Here is a 27,579-nt window from a genome sequence, read left to right as displayed (position 1 = left end):
AGAAATTCATAATTTTTAGATTGCGTACTGTTCTAGGTAGCACGATGAACTCTTGCATCATTCTGCCCAGGAGGTGAATCGCATCTTTGCCAGGTGTATCCACGCTGTATATGCTACCCACTTGTTAGTCACTAACAGGAAACTTCTTCGCTCTCAGGTCCACTGGGGGTGGTATCCCAATGCTGTGCATGGGATTCAGTGTTCTCTATAGTCTCAGAAAACCAGTAGAGGTCTTGGTGAGTAGCTGCCATGGACAAGTGGGGTCTATTGTCATTCTCTGGGACCACAGCTTCTAGTAGCAACAGAGCTTGTTTTCAAAAGTTTGGCCATGGGATACAGCCCTCCGAAGGAGTAGTCAGAAGCGCAGAGTGTAATACAGCGACGCTGGCTGCTCTGTTTAAAACAGGGGTGTACAGGCTGGCGTTGTGGCACAGTGGGTACATCCACAGCCTGTGACTCCAGCATCCCATGCAGGTACCAGTGCAGGTCCTGACTGTTCCACTTCCTATCCAGCTCCCTGATAATGCACATGGGAAAGCAACGGAAGATGGCCCAAGTGTTTGGGCCCCTGCTACCCACGTGGGAGACCTGGATGAAGGTCCTGGTTCCGGACTTCAGCCTGGGGCAGTCCCAGCCATTGTGGCCATCTGGGGAGTGAACCAGAGGATGGACGATCTCTCTCTGTGTGTGTCCCTCCTGACTTTCAATTAAATAAATAAAATAAAATAAAATAAAAATAAAGCTTGACACCAAGGGTCCTGGCCGGGGGGGGGGGGGGGGGGCTCAGTTTGCAAAGCACCATCTTTCAGGTTAAAGCTGAGGCTGTTTAGCCTGCTCCCAAACACCTTCTGCAGGCTGACTACAAACATTCCCCACCCTCTGCCGCCAGTCCCCAACCCACACCCCTCAGGGATATCATGCCGCATTCCCACAAGGTGACTTCCGACCCCTGCTCTGTTCCCGGTTGCACCCTTCAGGACTCTGCTCACATGTCACCTCTGTCATTCCTTCCTCAGTATTTCACGCCTACCTCCAACGCAACACCAGTCACATCGCTGTTTGAGGTCAGTTTCCCAAACCAGACCCCAAGTCCCTTCCAAACAGGATGCAAATCTCATTCTTGCAATGCTGAGCTGGTATTTTAAGAACACACACGCTAGGGGCTGGGAATAGAGTTGAGAGAGGAAGCATTGCAAGGGAAAGGCAGGCGATGAACAAGATTAAACAAGTGGAAGGTGTAGCAGGTTATAGATGGGAACCTGGAGAACAGGGTGGTGGTGATGGTTGGGGGAGCGGTTGAATAATGTGTTCGCTGTATGGGGCAGGTGTATCCCAACTGAGGTGGGCTGGTCTGTTTAAAGGCCACACACACAAGCTGTGCCTGCATATCAGCCCGAGAGTGGCCTGGGCGGAAGTGTGGATCCCTGGGGAGTGTGTAAGTGGTGAGAAGTGGTCAGGTTCTGGATATATTTTAAAGGGAAAGGGGACAGCATTTGCTAATGGACTGGAGGTGAGCTGTGAGACACAGGAAAGGTTTCAAAATGACTTCCGGGTTTTCGGCCTCAGCAGCTGGGAGGAGGGAGTGGTCCTTGGAGTGGGATGCAGAAGGCAGCAGGAGATGCCGGCTTGGGACATGCACACGGGCCATGTTAAGGCCACTGTTGCTGCGGGAACGCTTGGTGTGGTCTACTGGGCATGAAGTAGGTGCTCAATAAACCACTGACTAAATGAACCAATCCATCAAAGAACAAGCATATTAAATCAGGAACCCAGGATATCATTTAAAAAAGAAAATCCGAACTGCTGCCTTTGATAAGACCTCTGACACCAACCGTGCTTGCATGTTAATTAGAGGCATTGGAATTGGGGATTTAAACATATGTATCCAGTGACCAGCATTGTGGTGCAGCAGCTTAAGCAACTGTTTTTCAAAACCAGTGTGTCATATCTATGTTTTGGTTACTCAGCTTTGGTTACTCCACTTCCAATCCAGCTTCCTGCTAAGACGCCTGGGGAGGCAGTGAGAGATGGCCCAAGTCTGCAGCCCCCTGTCACCCACATGGTAGACCAGGATGGTGCATCTGGCTCCTCGCTTCGCCATGGCCAAGACCTGGCTGTTGTGGCCATTCAGGGAGTGGCCCAGCTGAAAAATGATCTCTGACTCTCCTTCCTGCTCTGTCATTCTGCCTTTCAATTAAATAAATTGAAAAAAAAATTTTTTTTTAATGTATCCTATATGTCCATGTAATGAAAGTGTTCCTCCTAGGTGGGACATCGTCATGTCAGTGGCATGTTCACACTGCTTATTTCCTGAAAGGACATGGCCTGGTTTCTGGAAACTTCCTCGACTGTGGATCAACACAGCACCATTTGAAGGGCAACATGATACGGCAGGCTCATTACCATCTATTGATGGCTTTGTAAGCAATCTACAGATTTATTTTATTTATTTGAGAGGCAGAGTGACAGACAGAGAGGGAGAAACAGAAAGAAAGGTCTTCCATCTGCCTTTCCACTCTCCAGATGGCCTGAACTGCCAGGGTTGGGCCAGGCTGAAGCCAGGAGCCAGGAGCTTCATCCGGGCCTCCCACATGGGTGGCAGAGTCTTAAGTTCTTGGGCCATCTTCCAGGGCTTTCCCAGGTACATGAACAGGCAGCTGGATCAGAAGCAGAGCAGCCAGCTCCGATATGGGATGCAGCAGCTTAACCTGCTGTACCACAATGCTGGCCCCAAACAATGTGCTTTTGATGTGCTCTGTCTGATGGAATTCCTCTTTCCCTACCATTGGCTGCTGGTTCAGCCATGGGTAATGGGGCCACTGGGTTAACAGGGTTCCCAGAGGACAAGAAGAAGCACTCAAACCAAGAGATTGAGCAAACTCAGCAGAGATAGAATGAAAGTTCCATTTCAGGAAGCCAAGAGGTGACTAGGACCTTTGCAGAAGTCAGAGAACTGGGGGCTCTTTACCCTGGGACACAGAGCGAAGATTCTGGGGTGCATGGAACACAGTGCCAGCCAGAATGCATCCTGGCGTTACAGCTTGGCGTTACAGTGCGTGAGCTTACTATGAAGTAGAGGGCTCTCGATGGAGGAAAACTGGGCATCTCTTCTTCAACTTTCCTTGTCTCCTCTATAATTTCCTGCCAGCTCCCCGCCGCCCCCGTATTAGTCCCGTCAGTAGACTGGCAAGGCTGATTACTCATACATTACTTACGGTGCGTGCTGGTGGTGTTGGAACCGGCTTAGGCAGCTGTGAAAACCCAGCGGCTCCCTGCTGACTCTAACTTGCCTTTTCCTTATTAATATGTGCGGTTCCCCAGCAACATTCCCCAGGGCCCGCAGCGGAGGCTTGCTATGACGCATGGGATTTCTAAAGGAGACGAATGTCTCTGTGAAAGAAACGCAGGACCAGCTTGTTAAAGTTCATGTAGGGTCATTTGAAAGAGGAAAAAAATGTATCTGTCACATATAAATGTCCAACAGGAAGACAAAACAACACAAAGATGTGGTGGTGAGGTCAACAGGAAATTGAACCCAAGGAAAATAAGAGGACACCATTCATGTATTTATCTTTTTAAAGGCAGGGAAACACACACACACACACACAGAGAATCTTCCATCTACTGGTTCACTCCCAAATGGCTGCAACAGCCAGCGCTGGGCCAGGCCGAAGCAAGGAGCCCAGAAGTCCACCTGGGTCTCCCATGGAGGTGGCAGGGGTTCAAGGACTTGGGCCATCTGCCACTGCCTTCTGAGGTACATTAGCGGGGAGCTGGGTGGGAAGCAGAGCAGATGGGACCCCAACCTGCGCTCCGATATGAGACGCCAGCATTGCAAGCCTGCTATGGCACGACTCCAGTTGCTGAACCTCACACATTAATCTGACTTTAAGCATTTTAGGAGCCAACCCGAAAAAGGACCATGATTGGGTCCTATGTGATTGGGAAGGAGTGGTTATAACAGAAATAATGTTGTCTTAAAATAGAGATTTCACACAGATCCAGCCCCTTCTCCCCCCATCCTTATCACCAATGTCCCACCTCCAGCTGTGTCTGGGACAACATGAAGACAGTAATAGTCTTTCTAATTAAATTTTCCAGCATCCTTGCAAGGAAAACACTGACAGTCTCCAAGGCCTGGATCTATAAGGACACAAGGAGAAACACTAGCCTTGCCTTCAAGAATGTCATGATTTAATGAGGAGGAGGAATGTCTTACGGGCTCATGGGTAGAGAGGATTGGGTGGGTGGCTCTGGAGCATTCTGGGAGCAGGGAGATGTCTGACATTTAAAGTAGATCTCGCAGCAGCTGTCTCATGTGCGGTGCGGTGTTCTGCCTTAGAGATCTGTGGCCGCTGCAGTATGGCCCTACTGAAAACCGGGAAGTGGCATAGGGACAACTAGAGTTCCAGCCGTTTGTATCTCTGGGACAAGCACACAGAAGCAGATCCCAGGGACAGGTGACAGAAGTCAAGGAGAGAACAGACCCCTGGCCTTGCCTTAGCAGGGCAGTGTCAGGAGACAACACCAGGAACTTGCTGTCCTACTGCCAAAGGCACTTCCGAGCAGGGACAACAGTGGCCTCTTGCCACTTGCTGGGGTACAAAAGGAGGAAAAGAAACCAAAAGCCGATTCTAGAGAGGCCGTCCCAAAGAAGTGACATCATTTTCCTTTTTGACAAACTGCTTTGTCCTACAGGACTTCTGAGACCTTCTTTCAAGTTAAATATTTTTTGTTTCGTTTGTCTGGTTTTGTCCTTGGTACCTGGTTTAGGTGCACCCTGTTAGAGATGAAAAATGTATGTTCTGGCAGTGGCCCTGTCACCCCCTGACTGCCAGCTTCCAAATGGCCATGTAGATGGGCAATGCCACCGGGGTCAGGGTCATGTGACAGCCAACCGCGTTCCACCCCGTCCTTCTACCAGTAGCCTCAGGCAGCCAGGTGGCAAGTGGGATCATGGGTGTTTCCGTGTTGGTCCTTAGCAGAGCAAAGTGGCCCCTCGTTCCAGTCCCAGCTGCTCATGTTGAATCATTTCCTTCCAGCGCCTTGCTGGTCCCCTGGGCCACTGGTGAAGCTTCACCCTCCCCAGAATGGGTGAGGCAGCCCTTCCTCCAACACAAACAGCCGTGCTTTGTTCCCACTTCCTGTTCGCCAGCTCACCAGGGGGACCGCGATTCTACCACAGCCGGCCCTCACTGCTTGCTTGGCCTTTCCCACTTCTACTCACGAAATACCATTGTTCACATAAACAGGACTCCTCTCGTGTTGGGGTCTGCACATTCCACCATTTTCCATCATATTTATGTGTTTTATGCTTATCACAGCACTTAAGATTATTTGAAATTATCTTGAATACGAGTTGATTTACAAGCGTATTACCTTCTTCCTCCCAGCCCCCCAATCTAACTAAGGTCCATAAGAGTAAAGGCTTTGCTTTTCTTCTTGACTACTCTATTTTCAGTGGTTATAGGAGTGTTTGGCATGTAGTAGGTACATAATAAAAGAAATTTTAGGTTCCTTTATTTATTTGAAAGTCAGAGTGACAGAGATGGAGAGGTCTTCCATTCATCTTGCATTCCCTGGTTCACTCTCTAAATGCCCACGACAGCCAGGGATGGGCCAGGCTGAAGCCAGGAGCCAGGAAGTCCGTCTGGGTCTCCCATGTGGGTGGCAAGGACCCAAGGACTTGGGCCATCAGCCACTGCCTTCCCAAGCATACTAGCAGGAAGCTGTATGGGGAGCAGGGCAGCTGGGACTCGAACCAGTATTCTGTTATAGGATGATGGGGTTGCAAGGGAAGGATTAACCGACTGCACCACAACACCAGCCCCTACTTTTTCTTTTCTTAATTTTGGAAATAGAAAATTTTAAACCAGAGAATTTGGGGAAATAGGACATTTGATTGAGTGCTGCATTAAAGGAAGTTGAGTAGGCACAGGTCACACCGGGGAGCTGGACAGCTGAGGAGAGAGGAGGATTAAGACATCGAAAGGGGCTAGGGAAGTGATTGTAGACTGTGCTCCACAACCCAGCTGGGTGTACCCCTGAGATGCCCTGAGTCTGTGAGGACAAAGCTGTGTTCCTGATACGAAGCTGTCACTTGCCTTTTCCACTGTGTTTATATTTTCATTAATGGTGCACAAACAAAAAGGGGTAAAAACTGCTTGCTGTCCCCTTAGTGTATCAGGGCAGTGGCACCACACACTCACAGTAAAGCAAATGCCGGTTTCCTTCAAGAGGACTTTCGGGGTGGGCATGTGGCAGAGTGTTAAGATGCCGGTTCATCCTATACCTGCATCCTGTATGGGAATGTCTCCGTTTGATTCACAGCTCCAGCTTCCGATTCCACCTTCTCACCAGTAGGTGGCAGTAGTGACATCTTAAGTGGTTGAGTTCCCGCCCTCCTAGAAGACCTGGACTCGGTTACCAGCTCCTGGCTCCGGCCCTGGTCATAGTGGACACTGGGGAATGAACCAGCGAACAGGAGTGTGCTCTTTCTCTCTCTCTCTGTCTCTCTCTTTGTACTTCTCTGCCTCTCAAACAAACAAACCGACCCTTCATAAATCAGTAAAAAGGAATTTCATTACGTCTCGACCTTTCAGGCCATAGCCACTTAGCGTTGTGCATGACCAACGGGGAAATACATAGAAACATTTCTGTTGAAGAATGAAGTGTATCGCTTTTCTGGAGGAAAAACAATGAACAATTCAACTGGGAGCTAAACTAACCGTTTGTTAAAATGGGATACAGTTATTTCTTTAAAGAATGGAAGCCAAACCAGTTATTTATATTTGGATATTTCACAGATACTTCCTCCAAAATGAATAAAGTGAGCCTATCACCTTAAGCAAAACAACTTATTAGCGTTTGTATCTGTTGCCAAAGATGGAACTTGAACTGAAGAGAAAATTAGAAATATAAGAAACTTGGATTTTTTTTTTTTTTTTTGACAGGCAGAGTGGACAGTGAGAGAGAGAGACAGAGAGAAAGGTCTTCCTTCCATTGGTTCACCCTCCAATGGCCACTGTGGCCGGCATGCTGCACTGATCTGAAGCCAGGAGCCAGGTGCTTCTCTTGGTCTCCCATGGGTACAGGGCCCAAGCACTTGGGCCATCCTCCACTGCACTCCCGGGCCATAGCAGAGTGCTGGCCTGGAAAAGGAGCAACCTGGACAGAATCCAGCACCCCAACCAGGACTAGAACCCGGGGCGCCGGCTAAAAAACTTAGATTTTGACAAGGAACCTGACAGAATCCTTATAGAGATGACTGTGATACAATAAATGTGATATTTTGATATTGTATGATAAATCATGTCAAAGTTCAAAAGATTTATTTGACTCAGTGAAGTGATATTTTCTAGTTCTTTTAAGAATCATTCATGGGTAAAGTCTATTCTCAGTGAAAAGCAGATCAATGGATTTCCTGTAACAGAATTTAAAAACTTCATTTAGATTGTTACAGGTTCCACATTTGGAAATTAACTTTGAAGAAACTAGTACTTATTGGATTGGGGTGTAATACCAAAAAATATGCACGATTATCTAAAATGGTAATTAATGTACTCTTCCCACAAATAGAGACAGAATTTTCTTCCTAAACTTCAACTAAAACAAGCCATTACAATGGACTGAAGGTAGAGGAGGAATAGCTATGAGAACCCAGCTGTTTTCTATTAAGCTAGATATTAACGAGATTTGCAAACTGCAAATAACATCACTTGTCTCACTGATTTTTTGGTTGTGTTTTGGAAAATATTGATTTTTCATAAACTATGCTATTTATAGTCACATGGAATGCATTGTTGTTTCGTTTAAATAAATACTCAGTATTAATTTCAAACATGGTAGACGCATTTTCGCTTTCCACTGTTTCAGTTCGCATCAGTCAATTGTGGTCTAAGCATATTAAATGGAAAATTTCAGAATAAAGTTCAGGGAGAAGTGCTTCACAACATACTGTACAGGAAGAACTTTGAGGGTTAGTCCTTGTGCTGCAGAGGTTAAGCCTCCGTGTGGGACGCCTGCATTCCGTGCTGCCGTGCCTGGACTGAGCTCAGCTTCCGCTTCCAATCCAGCCTTCTGCTAATGTCCACCTGGGAGGCGGCAGGTGATGGCCCAAGTACTTGGGTCTCTGCCACCCCTGTGGGAGACCTGGGTGGAGTTCCTGGATCCTGGCTTCAGCCTGGCCCTGTCTGGCTGCTGCCAGCACTGGGGAGCGAACCAGTGAATAGAAGATCTCTCCCTTTCTCTCTGTCCCTCTGCCTTTCCAATAAAAATCAATAAATAAAACTGAAAAAAAAAAAAAAAAAAAAAACCAAAACCTCTGTACCTAGGATCTATTATTTAGGGAAAATGTAACAATTTTTCATTTTCAAATATTAATATTTGGCAGCCATTGGGGATTGTTTTGATGGGTATTTGTTTAAAATTTTAACCTAGGGGAAGTTAAAATTACCAGTAATTATATTAAAAACATTCTTACATTCTTAGTAAGAATGTAACAAAATGCTTTTTTTACCTAATTTTCTACATACTCTAAATTATGATGATTCACATGGATATTGTTATAGTTTTGGAGTTTTCCACATCAAAAATCAAAATTAGAAAATCCATTTTCAGCTTTTAGATTGTGCACAGATGATAAGGAAATTAGACTTTTCATGGCCATTTAAGTATAGGAAAAAACATAGCATAGATGAGGGGACTTGAAACAATTCACGCGAAAATGGAATGAAAAGATAAGTTTACTCTGATGTTAAAAAAAGAAAAGCCGAAAGCCACGCCTCGTTTTTGTGGAGTAAGCATTCTCCATGAACTCTTTGAAGACCCCTTGCCTATGGTTTGGAACTGGGTGATTTCCAGCATCCGCTGGGGGCCTTCGGATGGAGCCTGTGGATAAAGGGGAAACTTCTGTGCCCACAATCCTCCTTTTTAATGCAGCTTTTGGACTCCTGAATTTATTTTTAGCATTTATATTTTGAAAAATTTTCTTTTATGTATTTGAGAGAGAAAGACATATAATCTCTTACATCTGCCGGTTTACTCCCCCAGATAACTGCAACAGCCAGATCCGGCCCAGGCCAAAGCCAGGCGCCCTGAACTCCATCCAGATCTCCTATGTGTGAGGCAGGGGCCCCTGTACTTGGGCCCCCTTCTGCTGCTTCCCAGACCCATTAGCAGAGAGCTGGATTAGAAGTGGAGCAGCTGGGGGGCCTGCGCTTTGGCATAGCAGTGCTAGCATCCCATACGGGTGCCGGTTCGAGTCCTGGCTGCTCCACTTCCGATCCAGCTCTCTGCTGTGGCCTGGGAAAGCAGCAGAACATGGCCCAAGTCCTTGGGCTGCTACACCTGCATGGGAGACCTAGAAGAAGCTCCTGGCTCCTGGCTTCGGATCAGCACAGCTCCGGCCGTTGTGACCAATTGGGACGTGAACCAACGAATGGAGGACCTCTCTCTCTCTCTCTCTCTCTCTCTCTCTCTCTCTCTGCTTCTCCTTATCTCTCTGTGGAATTTTAACTCTGACTTTCAAATAAAATAAATAAATTTTTAAAGAAAAAAAGTGGAGCAGCTGGGACTTGAACCAGCACTCCAATTGGGATGCTAGTGTCACAAACAGTGGCTTAGCTTGCTGCCACAATGCTGGGCCCCAAATCCTGGATTTGTAAGCGTGTAGGAGGGTTTTGAGACTGTCATGTTTGAGAGCCTCTGCCCTAGACTAGGCTTATGGGAATTCAGCAGTGGCTCCAAAGGACACGAGGCCTTTCTTCTCACCTGTCTCTACTGAAGCCAGGTGCACACCACGGAAGTGAAATAGAAAATTAAAGTGGTGTCGAGAGGCCAGGATGCCTTTGTGCTGAAAGACAACGACCCTCACGTCTCAAAACTATTCCCCGAGGCAGTAGTTAGCCTATCCCGTGTCAGAGACCACAGAGGCCCCAAAGAGTTCCGTGCCTTTTCCCTGGCAACCAAGTGAGCGGCAGTCCCACGGGTCTGCTCAGGGCTTCCCATCAAACCCAAACACGTCTGATGATTATGGGAAATGTTTAGGTGCAAAATACTTTCACCTAAAGTATAAACACTACTGAGATAAAATGCGGCTTCGATTTATTTGACTTAATCTGAGTAACCGCCTTGATACGCTGCTCGCAGGGCTGGTGGAGAGAATGACGTCACAAGAGTTAGCAAGTTTCATGCAAACCTCTATAAACCAGCTGGGCCTCTCTTTAAACTTCTTGGAATAATTCTTCTCCCTAAGGGAAAAGGTTGTTGGGTTGGATTTTTTCGCCCCTCCCTTTCTTCCTTCTGTTTTTGTCCTGGCATTCCTTTGTGAGTATGGAAGTCATTACTAAATAGGGACAAAAAGCTGCAGTGGGACTTCCTGTGAGAACGTGCCCGGCGCTGATCCACAGCCCGGCTTTGATATGTTATCTGTGGCCGCTGTGGCCGCCGCCGCACTCTCAGATGGCTTCCTTCCACTTCCTGTGCCGGTGCAGTGCAAGGCCCAAGTGTGCGCACATGTGCTTGTGGGGGCAGAGCTGAGCCGACCTGGGTCTGGGGAAGGGTTTTGCTTCGACGTTGGGAGGGCCATAGGTTTTCCTGGAGGGAGCACCGGTTAGGTCAACCAAGGGTCCACTTCTTACTTGTCCGCCCCTGAGGACGTGCCCGGCGCTTGGCTAGTTACGTAGTCCTCAGGCCCAGTTCCACTTCCTTCTAAGGCTCTGACGCTCTGTAACTGGCTGCTCCTCAGATCCTCACACCCCGGCTCCCCACGCTTTGCTCTTCTTCTTCTTTTTAAAGATTTATTTTATTTATTTGAAAGACAGAGTTACAGAGAGTAGAGACAGAGAGAGATCCTCCATCCACTGGTTCACTCCCCAGATGGCCACAACGGCCGGAGCTGTGCCAGAGCCAGGAGCCAGGAGCTTCTTCTGGGTCTCCCACGTGGGTGCAGGGGCCCAAGGCCTTGGGCCACCCTCCACTGCCTTCCCAGGCCATGGCAGTGAGCTATGGCCTTTATCCGGGAAAGACAGCGCGGAGCATGCACCTCCTGTTGGGGTCAAGGGCGGCTGGAGCCTGGAAACGGGATCCTGTCAGGATCTGCCCCAGTGCTGTGCCGTGGCCAGGGACGCTGGCCCGGCAGCCGCTTCTCTAGCTCGGCTCCGTTTTTAGGAAATCCAATTGGCTTTAAAATGCGGGAGAACGGCACGTGTGTGCCTGGGCGTGGGCGGTTAAGATGGGTCCAGGACGAGAGCGCCTCTTGGAGCGCAGGGGCTGCCGCCGGCCGCGTTTCCTCCGCCAGTGCGCTTAGCGCCCTCTCGTGGCCAGGGTGAGCTGATTTCGCACAACGCTTGCAGAAGGAAACCTGTTGACTGGGAAATGCCGGGAAATAGGGTTTTAAACAGCAGGCTGGGAACAGCTACAGCGCTCGCCGAATATCTCCAGAGTTCAAGTCTGTCACCAAACATGCAAATTTGTGTTAAGTTGCATAATCGCCGCGGCCATGCAAAGTGAAGATTGATGATGGGCGTGTGCACTTTGGATATGAGTCATTCTCTGTTGTGAAATTTTTTAAAAGATTGTATTTATTTATTTGACAGGTAGAGTTACAGACAGTGAGAGAGAGAGAAAGGTCTTCCTCCCGTTGGTTCACCCCCCAAATGGCCGCTACGGCCAGTGCTGCGCCGATCCGAAGCCAGGAGCCAGGTGCTTCCTCCCGGTCTCCCATGTGGGTGCAGGGGCCCAAGCACTTGGGCCATTCTCCACTGCCTTCCTGGGCCACAGCAGAGAGCTGGCCTGGAAGAGGAGCAACCGGGACTAGAACCCAGCGCCCATATGGGATGCTGGTGCTTCAGGCAGAGGATTGCCCTAGTGAGCCATGGCGCCGGCCCCTCTGTTTTTAAATTTTCTGTGAGATTTTGTGTTCTCAGTGTGGGAGGCAAATGTTGACTTGATAATTTATACTCCCGTGCAAAAGATGCACAGGTTGGTTAATTTTTATCAGCCTCAGTTTTTCTTTTTTTCACCTATAATTTATAAGAACCCTCCCATCTTTTAGAAAAATGCCAGCAGGATCAAATGTTTAGCCTCCAAGTTAAACACCCACCTCCCATATCTGAATGCCTGGGTTCAATCCCTGGCCCTGGCTCCTGATGGCAGCTTCCCAGCAACACGTGGTAATGGCCCAGATGGGAGATTTGGATGGAGTTCTTGGCTCTCTCCCGGCTTCAGCCCTGGCCGGGCTCCAGGCATTGCAGGCCTCTGGGAGGGGCGTGGGGTGAACCAGTGGGTGGGAGGTCTCTTTATCGCTTGTCTCTTTCTGTGTCTCTGTGTCTCTCTCCCTGCTTTTCAGATAAATAAATAAATAACTACTTAGGATTAAGTGGTTTTCTCCTCCCAACAAACCTCAAACTCCAGAGCTCTGTGATGCACTGTAGTGACTGCTCATACTTGACATTTTCCATCCTCCAGGGGTGTGCTGTTAACAGGTAGTGTGGGAATAATACTAATAATCATTAGTTACTGCCTGTTTCTATGTCTTTGGTACTGTTTCAGGTAGTTCATATAATTTATACACATGTGCTTTTAATTTAAAAAAATTTTTTTTTTGACAGGCAGAGTGGACAGTGTGAGAGAGAGACAGAGAGAAAAGTCTTCCTTTTTCTGTTGGTTCACCCCCCCGCAATGGCCGCTGCGGCTGGCACACCACGCTGATCCGAAGCCAGGAGCTAGATGCTTCTCCTGGTCTCCCATGCGGGTGCAGGGCCCAAGGACTTGGGCCATCCTCCACTGCACTCCCAGGCCACAGCAGAGAGCTGGACTGGAAGAGGGGCAACTGGGACAGAATCCGGCGCCCCAACCGGGACTAGAACCTGGGGTGCCGGCTCCGCAGGTGGAGGATTAGCCTATTGAGCCGCAGTGCCGGCCCACACATGTGCTTTTTAACCTATTATTTTAAAAATTTTTTTTAGCTTACAAAACTCTGCAAGATAAATAATCCTTATACTCATTTACAGCTAAGGCATCTAATTAAGGTGTACTACATCCTGTTTTCCCTGTTTACAAACTAGTGAAGATAAAAGAGAAATATGCTGATGTCATTTGCGTTCCTCCTGACGCCACGTACAGCGTAGAGCCTGGGTAACATTTGCCACATTCACTGCTGTGATGTACAGTACAGTAGACCCTCCGTAGCCACAGATTCAGCATCTGTGGATCCAGCCAGGGACTGAAAATATTTGAAAAAGGGACGGGAGTTTGGCCTGCTGGTTAAGATGCCTGTGTCCCATAGAGGGGTACCTGGGTTCAGTGCCTGCCTGTGGCTTCCGACTCCTGCCTCCTGCTAATGTGCACCCAGGGAGGCAGCAGGTGATGCTCAAGTAGTTGAGTCCCTGCCACCCACATTGGCGACCTGGAGTGAGTGCTCTTGGCTTTTGCTTGGCTCAGCCCTGGCTGTTACAAGCGGCTGAAGGAATGAGCCAGCAGAAAGGGACTCTTTCTCTACCTGTCAAATAAATAAATAAATAAAATTGTAAAAATCAGTGCTGGGAAGCCTTTCACAAAGTGTGATCTGTAAGACATGAATACATTTATGTGCTAAGAAAGGATTTTTTTTAATTTTATTTTTGACAGGCAGAGTGGACAGTGAGAGAGAGAGAGACAGAGAGAAAGGTCTTCCTTTTGCCGTTGGTTCACCCTCCAATGGCCGCCGCGGCCGGCGCGCTGCGGCTGGCGCACCGCGCTGTTCCGATGGCAGGAGCCAGGTGCTTCTCCTGGTCTCCCATGGGGTGCAGGGCCCAAGCACTTGGGCCATCCTCCACTGCACTCCCTGGCCACAGCAGAGAGCTGGCCTGGAAGAGGGGCAACCGGGACAGAATCCGGTGCCCCGACCGGGACTAGAACCCGGTGTGCCGGCGCCGCAAGGCGGAGGATTAGCCTAGTGAGCCGCGGCGCTGGCCCTAAGAAAGGATTTTGCATCAAATAGTATGGAAATCACAGGGCTGAGTCAAGTTAAGTGGGTTTCTTTGCTGCGGTGTAGGACTTCTTGAAACCTTTTGTGTGCTGATATGTGCTATTTATTTAATCTGTGAATTAAATACAGGTCAATGTCAAATCATTCAAAGTATCCCTAATAGCTGGGTATAAGATAGAAAGAATGACCCTCCTCTCGATGCTAGGAATTCTGTGGCCTGATCACTTTTTTTAAAAGATTGATTTATTTATTTGAAAGGCAGAGATACAGAGAGAGGAAAGACAAAGAGATCTTCCATCAGCTGGTTCACTCTCTAAATGGCTGCAGAAGCCGGAGCTGGGCCAGGCCAAAGCCAGAAGCCAGGAGCTTCTTCTGGGTTGCCCACGTGGGTACAGGGGCCCAAGGACTTGGGCTATCTTCTGCTGCTTTCCCAGGTGTATTAGCAGGGAGCTGGATCAGAAGTGAAAAAGCCAGGACTTGAACTGGTGACCACATGGGATGCCAGCACTGCAGGCAGTGGCTTTACCCACTATGCCACAATGCCAGCCCTGGAAAAGTGGATTTTTTGCCTCTCCCCTACGCTAGGCTGTCCAGGCCTGGGAAAGGTGCGAGTGGGACCCATTAGGAAGAAATGATTAAAGGCCATGGAGAAATCACAGCTCTTTAAGCCCCACCCGATCAGCTCGAGGCAGACTGTAGGGACAGGTGTTGTGGTGCAACAGATTGAGCCACTGCTTGTAACTCAGGCATCTCATATCAGAGCAGCAGTTCGAGTTCTGGCTGCTCTATGCTCTGATTCATTTTCCTGCTAATGCGCCTGGGAAAGTAGCAGAGAATGGATTGAGTACTTGGACCCCTGCCACCCATCTAGGAGACCAGGTCCTAGCTCCCGGCTTTGGCCTGCAGTCATCTGGGGAGTGAACCAGCAGATTGTAGATCTGTCTGTCTCTTTGTCTGTTTTCTCAAGTCATGATTAAAAAAAAAAATTGAAATGAGTGAAACTGACATTGTCAGAGCCAAGAAATGATTTTACCTCAAATATTTCATGAGTGATGCTGTATGCTGAGCCTTGTTTTTTTTGTTTTTTTTTTTTTTTAATTTATTTGAAAGGCAGAGTTACACAGAGAGAAAGAGACAGAGAGAGGTCTTCTTCCATCTGCTGGTTCACTCCTGAAATGGCTGCAATGACAGGGGCTGGTCCAGGCCGAAGCCAGGAGCCAGGAGCTCCTTCTGGGTCTCCCATGTGGATGCAGGGGCCCAAGGACTTAGAAGGGAACTGGATTGGAAGTGCGGCATTACCCTCTATGCCACAGCATGGGCCCCACCCTGTTCTTAATGTAGGAGATGGAGCAGTGAAAAAGAAAAAGCCCAAGACCCTGTCTCCATCGTGTTCTATGTCTTAGAGAAAAACAGACAATGCCATTCAGAAGTAAAATAGGCAGTGTTTGGGTTGCAGTGCTGGCTAAGGTGCTCACATCCTGCATCAGAGCACCTGGGTTTGTCTCCTGGCTTTCTGCTAGTGTGAGCCGCAGCAGGCAGCAGGCAGTGGCTCGAGTAGGACGACTTGGAATGAGCTCTCAGCGCTGGTCTTGCTCAGCACCGGCCCTTGCAAGCATTCGGACAGTGAATGGAAGATGTCTGTTCTCTGCATCTCAAATACATGATAACAATTTATACACAGCTTAAATATGATACAGCGGCTGGCTAATCCTCCGCCTAGCGGCGCCGGCACACCGGGTTCTAGTCCCAGTCGGGGCGCCGGATTCTATCCCAGTTGCCCCTCTTCCAGTCCAGCTCTCTGCTGTGGCCCGGGAAGGCAGTGGAGGATGGCCCAAGTGCTTGGGCCCTGCACCCGCATGGGAGACCAGGAGAAGCACCTGGCTCCTGCCTTCGGATCAGCGTGGTGCACCGGCCGCAGCAGCCATTGGAGGGTGAACCAACAGCAAAAAGGAAGACCTTTCTCTCTGTCTCTCTGTCTCTCTCTCTCACTGTCCACTCTGCCTGTCAAATATATATATATATATACATATATATATATATATATATATGATACAGCAAAAAACCATGGGAGGGGCACAGGGAATGCGGTTGTGTGGAGGGATGACGGGGAGGTGGTGTGGGGTGGGGATGTGGCTGAAATTTTAAGTGGCTCCATCAGCGATGACGACCTTGAGAGCAAAATGAGACCAGGCTGGAATAAATGAGGGCAGCCTTGCTTATCTCAGGGGGAAACAGCAAGGGCAACTGCCCTTGGCCTGGAATGTTTGATGAATCCAGGGGGTGGGCGGAGCTGAGTGATCCATTCGATGAGATTGGAGTAACACGGGCAGGTCCTGGAGCAACACTGCCACCATTTCATGCTCCCTGCAAGGACAGCTCCTATCAATCAATGGCCCAGGTCACCTAAAAGTCATGGAGATGGATTATGGGAGGGTGGACGCCTGGCTGGCTGTTGTGTGTAGGGAGCATCCTGGTGACCTCCTCCCCCTCCCCCGAGTCAGCCCCCGTGTCTTCTACCGTTATCTTGGCCACATTACACATGCATTACTTTTAGGTTGTTCAACCCCTCCACATTTCAGCAGTTGGTAACTTTAAGGATCTCAACGTAACATTGACAGCTAAAGAACCTGATATCAGTCATTTCTCATCTCTGAACATATTAAAATTCCCCAAATATTTGCCTTCATTTTTCCTCCGGATTTTATATTCTCATCGCCTTTCGCTGAAATAGGAGTCTTTCATCACTGAACTACTCCGCGGTCCACAACAGTGTCCACCAGGTCGCTTCTGACAGCGTCTGGTGCTCTCTGCACGCCTAGGTTTTCCTGCCAGACTGCCTGGTTGCCTGTTAGATCAGTGGCTTCTGTTAGGCGGATGAAACCCTACCTGGCATGTGGCGGCGGCCGCGGGCTTTGAGTCACCACAAGAGGGCAGCAGAGCTCCACATTTCATCTGGCGCCCTCCGCAGACACCTCTGGATTGGGCATGCCTCCTTTGACTTTGATTTTAAATTTTTGAAGATGTGTTTGAGGAGCAGGGAGACAGAATTCCCGTCTGTTGGTTCACTCCCCAAATGTCCACAACAGCCAGGGCTGGGGCCGAAGCCGGGAGCTGAGAGCTAAATCCGGATCTCCCAGATAGGTTGCAGGAACCCAGCTACTTGCGCAGTTACCTGCTGCCTCTAGGATGCACATCAGCAGGACAAGGAGTTGGGAGTGGAGCCGGAACACACCCAAGCGTTCTGATGTGGGATGCAGGAGTCTTAACTTCCGGCTCAAATGTCTCCCCCATGGGTACCTACTTGCTTGTTAGAAGCGTAACAGCCTCCCAGGCAGTGAGATATGAGCTTAGGAGTATTTCCCGTTTTCTTCTGGCTCTTTAATTACATTCCAGTTCCTCTGAGCTCTGGCGTTACTTATCTTTGTTTCTAAACTCACTGTGCCGGGTCCTCACTCTGTCTCCCTTAGTCCTGTTGTTGACTCCTCAAATCCCAGACTTTTGCCTCTCTAACCCTCCCGTGTTAGTCGATTCTGTAGTACTCCAACAGAGCACCCGAGAAAGGCTGACTTTACACAGAAAAAGGTTTTATTTAGCTGACAGTTGCAGACACTCAACACCCAAGAATGGGAGGCCAGTGGGCAACTGGGGTCAGACGCAGGCTTCTATAACAAGTGCACTTCCCAAGAACTCACGCCAGGACACCAGCAGTGCCTTCCAAGGGCAGCCCCACAACCGCAATGACCCAGGGACCTCCCCCTGGGCTCCACCTCTGAAAATGTCCCCCTCCAGCAGTACCACGCTGAAGACCCAGCTCCCAGCCCATGAGATTCTGGGGGACACACTCAAACCACAGCACTCCCCTTCTCCTCTGCAGAGCTATCTTCTGAAGCACCTGCTCAGAAATCCTCAAAGGCTTTCTAGCGTTCGAATAACCATGCCCGACTAGATTAACGTTTAGCTCCATTAACCTGTTAGCGTGCTGTTTAAGGCCCATGGGACTCCAACAGCAGCATCCTCATGAAACTCACCTGCCCACGGAGTGGGCAGAACTAGGGTTCGCACAGATGGAAGTCCAAGTGCCTAAAAAGTCCCTATTTTTCAGTGGTAGGGTGTAGGGAAGGAAGATTTCCCTTTCTATCTCAACTTACCATGCCCTTTATTATGTTTTTAATGATTGTGATTGCTCTGTTTTTGAGGGAAAAATCTAGTACTGTATGGGCAAATATTGGTCACTGGTAGTTCTCATTTCTACCCTTGAATGACGAACTCTGGAAACAAAGCGTGCCCCAGCAGTTCTCATCAGTATTCAAATAAAAATCTCATGAATAGGAGATTCACACCTGGTGTCTTACAGGAGCCTTAGCCCTAAGGGACCTAAGATAAGAGGTTATCTTGGGAGGACTCCAGCTGCAGGAACCCAATGCCATTGGGCAGTGGCCTTCCTCAGTCAGTTGCTCCCAGGAAGTACATTGCACAGGCCAGAGCTGGGACTGTTCCTCCCCAGAACACGGGGAGTCAGTGGTGGGTGGGAGAGCTCCTCTGTTCCCCTTTAAAACAGCAAACCCTGGTTTGTTTCTGGAGTTCAGGGCAGGGGTTAAGATTTAGGAGAAAGGTAGAAAAGGAGCTGGAAAGGCCTTAGTCAATGCTCCCTTCAAAAACAAAAAGCGTGAGTGAGTGGGAGGTCTCTTGGTTTAGACACCTGTGTCCCACATTGGAGTGCCTGCTCAGATTCCCAGCTCTGGCTCCTGACTCCAACTTCCTGCTCATACAGATTCTGGGGGAAGTGATGGTGGCTCAAGTAATTGGGTTCCTGGTGGGAGACCTGGATTGAGCTCTTTCTCTGTCTTTGCCTCTCTCTGTCTCTCTCTCACATCAATAAATTAAATTAAAATAAATGTTGGGGAAGCTTAATGGAAAAACTGGTGGATGATGCAGGATTTTTTTTTTTTTTTATTGCTACCAATGAACATAAATGAGTAGTGCTCTAAATTATCCTAAATGCAAAGGTGGTTGGACAATGAGGGAAAAAAGGTGGATTACAGGCTTGGGAGATTTTGGGGTTTCCTGAAGCCAGGGTCTCGTTGGGTTTCAACAAAAGACTGGCACAGGGTCCATTTCCTTTGCTATCATCTTTGTCTCAAGCAGCCATGGTGAGGACCCAGCTGATGCTCTGAGCAATGGAACTGCTCTGACATCACAGGCGAGGGTGCCAGGACACCATCTGTTGCCAGAGTGCACCCCCTCTGAGCTGTGACCGACCCACAGCAGTGTGGGCCACTGCCTCCCACCCCCGCCACTGACCGGGCTCTGACAACAGACGGAGCAGACCAGTTCACAGGACAAACGTGCTCGATAGAATGACGTTCTTTCCATGTTAAAGCCCTATTTTCACCATACCTGCTTTCAGCTAGTCAAATACATCTTTATTCATCATATAACACATCTTTTTTAAATCAATAACTTTTTATTAACCCATTAAAGGTAATCTTTCACTGAATAGTTAACTTGGTTTCTTATAGACAAAGAGTCTAAAGTTCAAATCAAACTCGCCCAGTTCTGTTGAGGTCTCATGAGAGTTGGCCATGGGAATTAAACGGCTCCAGTGCTGCCACCCTCAGAGTGAAGAGCAGCAACATTTTGTCCATCCAGGAACCTGTGTAACAAGTACACTGTTGGGCCCCTGCACCCGCATGGGAGACCCAGAAGAAGCTCCTGGCTCCTGGCTTGGGATCAGCCCAGCTCTGGGTGTTGTGGCCATTTGGGGAGTGAACCAGCGAAGGAAGACCTTTCTCTCTCTTCCTCTCTCTGTTAACTCTACCTCTTAAATAAATAAATAAAATCTTTTTTAAAAAAGAAGTACATTGACAACATAGCTTAAACAATCTAATACATATTATAAATCTATAAATGACACCATTTTTAATAACATGTATGGCAAAAAAATCCTGAACATCATTAGTTACTGTTAATAAAATATCTTCAAATTAGTACAACAGTCAAGACATTTTATATGATTTAATTTGTGCTTTTAAAACTATTGCTAGTTGGCAGGTGCCGCGGCTCACTAAGCTAATCCTCCGCCTGCAGCGCCAGCACCCCGGGTTCTAGCCCTGGTTGGGGCGCTGGTTCTGTCCAGGTTGCTCCTTTTCCAGTCCAGCTCTCTGCTGTGGCCCGGGAGGGCAGTGGAGGATGGCCCAAGCGCTTGGGCCCTGCACCCGCACGGGAGACCAGGAGAAGCACCTGGCTCCTGCCTTCGGATCGGTGCAGCGCACCGGCTGTAGCGGCCATTTGGGGGATAAACCAACGGAAGGAAGACCTTTCTCTCTCTCTCACTTTCTAACTCTGCCTGTCAAAAACAAACAAACAAACAAACCAACCAACTATTGCTAGCTTCCTTTGGGATACGCTAAAATAACTGTATATCATAGAAAAAAATTTTTTTGCACTTTTTGAAAGATACACATGTGAATATCACAAGATGTACCACCTCACTTAACCATTATGTTTAAATTTCCAGGAAACAAAAAAAAAAAAAATCTATTCATTGAAATGTGTTTCCATGGTAATGGCTAACGTGATGTGTTTGTAAGTGCACAGGAGTGCTACTTTTCCTTGGCCAGTAATGACAGCAACTACTAGACAGCTAGGGTCACATAGATGTATAGATATATACATGTACATACACACGTATTTGAGAGGGCAGCTACAAAACATGGACCAGTCTCCCACACATATTCAGAGGTCTCAGAGAATCCACTCAGGTCCTCCTTAGCAAGCCTTCAGACTTGCCAGTGTTCTGGTTAAACAAAGAAGAAAAGCAAACCATTCCTAAGAGAGTCCCACTCCATACATTAATAGAAAATCTGACGAGAAGTGGTATGAGTTGCCCTTAAAAAAAATAAAAACGAATGCCTGTCATTTAGCCAAATGCCCCGCTGAATGAGCACAAACACAATTGTACATTTTTCAGGAAATCCAACAGTTACACCTGGCCACAGAGGGACTGCAGTGACTCCTGCTTTTTTCTGGAGATAATACACATAGTAAAAGAAATGTTCAGTGTGGAGAAAATATATTGTGTCCTGTGGATAAATTAAAAATTAATTGAGTTGGGGTAAAGTTTACCTTTCCCAGAACTAGGTGAAGGAAAAACAAAAAAGTACTTATTTGCCAAATGGGAATCCGATTTACCAACCAGCTTTCCCAAGTGATCCGTTAGATTGGTCAGACAGACTATTATAACCCTGATCCTGCCCAGTACAAGTGATTATTTGTGCATAACCCATTGGGGAAGACCTGCCCGGAGAGGGGACAGACTGTGTGGTATGACCAAGATGACTGGCAGTCTTATTTAAGCATTACATATTCTAGGATGCCTGGTGAATTCAAGGTAGGAAAATTCGGTCAGCTGTTTGTTTGATGAACTCTTGTGGGTTTCTCATTATGCCCTCGTGCTCAATGCTTCTATGCAATTATAACCCAAGCTTTGGTTCTTTGGTTGGTGCAAATTCTTTTTAAATACTCCACTCCAGTTTGGAAGATAAGCAAGGTTGCACATTCAGAGTTCATGATGGCAAAACAATAATCATCATTTTGAATTATGATAGGGCTGAGAGTTGAGCATTTCGGTCAGGGTCTGCCGATGCTTCTCTAATTCCCTTCCACGCCCATGGCTTTCCCATCTGTTAGATGGGCGTGTACCAACACTTACCTCATGTGGCCCTGGATGGAAGGAGGTCTGTTGCATTGCAGTTTTCTTTGAAGAAGGGTTTCAATAATGACATTTTAAATACAAATATACATGTAGGAGATGTGATAATTACTTGTCACTATGTAATTTCTAATGAATGCATTCTTCAAAATAGCGTATTGCAGTACAGAAAAAGTGGGTGCCATTGCAGGAGATGAGGTTGAAGAAAGTCGACATGCGAAAGGCCCAAATGTCATCTAAAGGAGTTTGAGTTTTATTCTATGGGACACATTATTTTCTGAAGTATATTTCACAGGGGATGCTAATATGTCTAGGGCATCAACTAAGTTTAGGTTTAATAGAAGGTAGTCCTTAAATATGCTAATATGGATTGTGAGCCTCTAAAAGAGGGTCTTGGGTATTGCTTTTCTTTCTTCTTCTTCTTTTTTTTTTTTTTTTTGATAGTTGGTGCACAATAAATATGAAGACCGCTGCAGCCTGGCACTAACAGGTCAGCTGATTTAATATTCTGTATACACTCAAGGCCCCAGATACTCAGTGCCTTATTTCGTATGCATCTGGCACACTGCAGGGTTCCACGAACTAATGCAATGAATGAAATACCCAAAGAATCCTGTTTTTTTTTTTTTTTTTTTTTTGACAGGCAGAATGAACAGTGAGAGAGAGAGACAGAGAGAAAGGTCTTCCTTTTCCGTTGGTTCATCCCCCAATGGCTGCTGCTGCCTACCCTCTGCGGCCGGCGCACCGTGCTGATCCGAAGCCAGGAGCCAGGTGCTTCTCCTGGTCTCCCATACGGGTGCAGGGCCCAAGCACTTGGGCCATCCTCCACTGCACTCTCAGGCCACAGCAGAGAGCTGGACTGGAAGAGGGGCAACCGGGATAGAATCTGGCACCCTGAGCGGGACTAGAACCTGGGGTGCCGGTGCCGCAGGCGGAGGATTAGCCTATTGAGCTGTGGCACCAGCCAGAATCCTCAATTTATTCCCTAACTTATAATATGGGAAAACAGTCATAATGTTTTTAAGGGATTGAAGGAGAAAAGTCATCACAGAGTATTTTTGTGATCAAGAATGGTTTTCTTAATCAAATCAAATCACAATTAACCTACAATTGAGATAAATAAATTTAAAAGATGAGAGAAAGTGCAAGGGATCAGTATCTAATTATTGTCAAATATGTAACATTTGTACACCCTCCTTGAGCTCACTTGGAGAGAGGATGATCAGCCGCCTTGAAAGAACATATGCCACAGGGCCGGCCTCGCATACGGATGCCGGTTCGAGTCCCAGCTGCTCCACTTCTGATCCAGCTCTCTGCTATGGCCTGGGAAAGCAGAAGATGGCCCAAGTCCTTGGGCCCCTGCACCAGTGTAGGAGACCTGGAGGAAGTTCCTGGCTCCTGGCTTCGGATTGGTGCAGTTCTGGCCGTTGCAGCCAACTGTGGAGTGAACCAGCAGATGGAAGACCCCCCCCCCCCCGCCCCCGTGCCTCTCCTTCTCTGTTTAACTCTCTTTCTTTCTTTCTCTTTCCTTCCTTTCTCCCCCCCTTTCCTTCCTTCCTTCCTTTTCTTTTCTCTTCCCTTCCTGCCTCCCTCCCTCCCTCCCTTCCTTCTTTCGAGATTTACTTATTTATTTGAAAGGCAGAGTTACATATAGAGGCAGAGGCAGAGAGAGAGAGAGAGAGAGAGAGGGAGGTCTTCCATCCGCTGGTTCACTCTCCAATTGGCTGCCACAGCCTGAGCTGCACCGATCCAAAGCCAGGATCCAAGAGCTTCTTCTGGGTCTCCCACGTGGGTGCAGGAGCCAAAGGACTTGGGCCATCTTCTACTGCTGTCCCAGGCCATAGCAGAGAGCTGGATCAGAAGTAGAGCAGCTGGGACTAGAACCAGTGCCCATATGGGATGCTGGCGCTGCAGACAGGGGTTTTAACCTGCTGCACCACATCGTCAGCCCCATAACTCTGACTTTCAAATAAATAAATAAATCTTTAAAAAAAAGAAAGAAAAATTAACCTTTAAAAAATAAAAAATAAATGGAAGACACACTAAATTAACTTTTAATTGATGCCTGTGTGCATGTCTGTCCCCGCTGTTCCTGATATAACATGTGACAAAACAATGCAGACCAGATCTTCACCAGATGACCTTAGCCACCACACTCCAATGCCACGATCTTAATTTGAAGCTGAAAGAGAATGACATCAATAATTTTCAGACACACTTTTAAAAGAACCTACATTTCTTCAAAAGCAACATTATTATTTTAATAACAATCACTGAAGGAAAAAAGAACTCCAAAACAGATGAGACCCATCACTAATATGGAGGAAAACTAATACAAGAGTTGAATTTTCAGCCCGGATGTCAGTGGCCCATAAAGCTCAAAAGGCTTTTGTCAAACGTTGATTTTCTCCTCCACTGGAGACCACATCCATGCGTCAACTTCCTTTGGCCTCTCCTCGGTCTCTATTTCTGTTCTAAATATATTGATGTCTCAGGATCCACGACATGGATTTAAACAGACCCTGGGTTAAATCTACAGCGGCGCAGTGGCTGTACAATACCAACTCATTCATTTCTCTAAAATGTGGCTGAAATTCTACCTTCAGTTAATGGGGCTTGATTTCATATAAATCCAATTAGTAAAATATGGTTGCTTGCAATAAAATAGGTGTCAGGATATTATTTTTAAAACTCCAACAAGTCATACGGAAGCAGTCATACTGAAGCAAGTTTTCTTGTAATTCAGAAGAGAACTTTAACTCTCTACTCTCCAGCATCACTCGCTTTCCTGAAGACTTCAAAAAGAAGCAAGGTCTTGGAAACAAAATAGTTCAACCCAAGTTCAACATACATCTGCCCAGCGGAACAAGTGCACCTGTTACCTTGCACAGGGATCTAAATTACAACCCAAGAACCAGAAACCCTCTCTTTCCTCTATACAAATACCATTTGAAAGCTCTATTTAACAGTAGAGTTTTTTGCAAATCAGTATCTAATACTGAAAAACCACATAAATGTCATCATAAGCATTTCATTTTGGGGGAAAAATCCAAACTGTGCTGAAGTGCATGTTCTATTGCTTTAGATTTTTGACGTTCACACCGTGCTTAAGCACAAATGCTCCGTGTCCAGTGTTTTAGGTGCTGAGCTCTCTGCTGTCCCGAGAGATTTAAAAGGGCGATCAATTCACAGTCTCTACAGACTGAAGAATGAGTGGGATAAAAACTAATAAAACTGGATGCCAACTCAGATAACCACAGCAAACCGTTGGAAAGAGCATGGCTCATCTGCTGAGGGCGCGGAAAGGATCCGGTCAGTCGCAGCTCTCCCTCTTCTCCGCAATGATGCACCAGTTGCCATGGTCGTTCCCAGCGCTCAGAATGCGAAGCTCGGACACGTTCTCCGCCAGCAGGCGGCTGAGCTCGCCTTCGCGGAACACGTGGTAGTAGCGCATGAAGGCTCCCGGGTCCGAAAGGTCAGGCTGCTGTGCTTGGACAGAAGCCGCGTGGTCCGGGTTGGAATCTGCGGATTCCAGCGCCGGAATCCGCCTCAGTATTCTCCCGGTAGAAGAAGGGGTACCTTCTTCTAGCTCCCCTGCACGCACACAGTTCTCATTGGGATGAGCGCTCTCCAGGAAATCCCCGCCTCCGTTTCTCCTAACTGCTCCGTTCCAACGCTTGGTAAAGATGCCCCCATGCCACACTGGCGCGAGTCCCTGCGGGCAGTTCCCAGTCCCTGCTCCCGGCCACTCCAGATGCTTTGGGGAAGGCGTTTCCACAAACACTTCCTCATCTAGGCTTTGCTGTCTTGTGCAAAACGGCTCTCGGTGGTTGAAGTCGAAACTCGAGCGTCTGCAAGGCTGCACGGAGACGGTGCCCTCGGCCCGGCCGTCTGTGTTTCTCAGGGGCCTCACTTTCTCGATCTGCTTCCTCAGAGTGGATTCGTCCAGGGACCTGGAGGAGAACCAGGAGCGGAAAGACTTCCCTAGCGAGTTATAGAATCCGTTTTCTTCCTCGCCTTCCTTGGAAATATTTGCACAACAGGTTCTCGCCATGACAGGTTCACAGTCCACGCTGTGGGACCTTCTCGAGGCGCACGGCTCCTTGTAACAAACAGCGCAGCTACACTCAGAGCAAGCAGCGGGGTAGGGACGGCTTGATTCTCCATGGCCACACAACCGCCTTCTCCCAGGCTGGCTGGATTCCGGGAAGGGCTGGGCACAGAAGGCCCTGTTCCACGGGACCAGCACGTCCTGCTTCTCAAAGTGACGATTCTTCTGCTCCATGGCCCAGACATAAATCATCAGCCGGCCACCAGGGACTAGGACTCTGGCCATCTCTTTGATCGCTCTGATTCGTCTCTGTTTTGTAGAAAAATGATGTATGACTGAAAAAGAAGAAACTATAGCTCAACACGTACCCAGACACCAACATACGTATTTGTATACTAGTGTTTCCAATGCAGCAATGAGGAGACATCCACACAGTAAACTCTTCTTTCCCACGGGGCAGGGGATAGCAGACACAGCACGGGTCTGGCTTTAGGAGATCTGGGACTTTCAGCGACTTAACTAGCTGCCCGATCTTTAGCAAGTTATTTACGTTCTATAGATTTTAGGTTTCTTCCTCTGTAATAAGAAGCCCAGAAATTTAACAAGTAAAAAGCAAAAAGACCCTAGTTTACTGGGAATACATTTGTTAAATTTCTTATATGATGAAGTATTAGCCTGTTTACTGTAATGTAAACTTAAAATATATTATCTCAAAAACTAAAAAAAAAGAAAAAAGAAAAAAAGACAGAAGGAAGGAGGGTGGGAAGGAGGGAGGGAGGGAGGAGGAGAATATCATTGTGTTCTTAGAATTGTATACAAATCACATTGAATCTGTTAAAAACTGATTAAAAATTAAATTAAAAAAGAAGCCTAGAAGAAATAAGCCGTGAGGTCTCTCCTAGCACCCAAATGCTGCGACTTCTGCTAGTGAGCAGGATGCCAGTGAGAGGGACACCACGTCAGGTAAACGCTCCCTGATAGAACTCCATGAAGTCCTTCCTTGCTTAAATGAACAACTGATACTTCTAAACAGTGTAATAAAATTAATAAAGCCCATACTTATAAAGAAAAATGCTAACAATTATTTTTCTATTTAGACAACGCATAGATAAGCCTACCCAGCACAAGTTCAAAGGACTGCTTATAATTTAACATACTCATATATACTAAATAGTTGTGTCTTTTTATAAAAATGCATTGTAGGGCTTCATTTTACTTCTAACCTCTTCAAACTCAGAATGAAATTCAGACTGCTGGTGCAGTACGTTAATCCTCCGCCTGCAGCGCCAGCATCTTATATGAGCACCAGTTCGTGTCCCGAGTGCTCCTCTTACGATCCAGCTCTCTGCTATGGCTGGGAAGGCAGTGGAAGATGGCCCAGTGCTTGGGCCCTTGCACCCACACGGGAGACCCGGCAGAAGCTCCTGGTTCCTGGCTGCAGATCAGTCCAGCTCCAGCCATTGTGGCCATTTGGGGAGTGAACCAGCAGATAGACGACCTCTCTCCCTCTCTCTCTCTCTCCCTCTCTCTGTAACTCTCAAATAAATAAAATATTAAAAAAAATTCAGACTGCCTTTACGTAGTCATGTGTCATTAGACATAATTTTTATACAACAATATAGAGAAAAGAGTTAGTGTGTTAGTTCCTGGGGAGTTTAATCACAGCTTTATGTCTAGAGAAAATATCAAATTGTTTTTTTCTATATCCAGGCCTACTACCTATCCCAGGGAAGAAATCAGCCCCAAAGAGGGAGACCCCTGCTCTGATGGGAACATGAGGGCAGAGATGGGGGCTGGAAAAGCTCCCCTAAAGCTGGCCACACCCCAGCTGTTAGTGGTGACTGTAGG

The 27,579-nt window shown here is 47.6% G+C and overlaps 1 protein-coding gene across 6 annotated transcripts in view; it reads right to left on the bottom strand.

The window, feature by feature from the left end:
* Positions 1–23,926: 23,926 nt before the first annotated feature.
* TRMT9B (tRNA methyltransferase 9B (putative)) overlaps positions 23,927–27,579 on the bottom strand; it is a 53,341-nt gene continuing 49,688 nt past the window's right edge. For 4 of the 6 annotated variants that reach the window (XM_062213561.1, XM_062213559.1, XM_062213563.1 and 1 more), the window contains one exon: positions 23,927–26,066. In XM_062213561.1, the coding sequence (XP_062069545.1) occupies positions 24,994–26,066 (1,073 nt within the window). In that variant the 3' untranslated portion in view covers positions 23,927–24,993. The remainder of the gene's footprint in view (positions 26,067–27,579) is intronic. The other 2 variants (XM_062213560.1, XM_062213564.1) reach the window with 1 other exon arrangement.

This window comes from Lepus europaeus, chromosome 16 (genome assembly GCF_033115175.1).
Source record: "Lepus europaeus isolate LE1 chromosome 16, mLepTim1.pri, whole genome shotgun sequence".
Lineage (NCBI taxonomy): Eukaryota > Metazoa > Chordata > Mammalia > Lagomorpha > Leporidae > Lepus > Lepus europaeus.
This window is presented reverse-complemented; position numbering and strand designations above follow the sequence as displayed.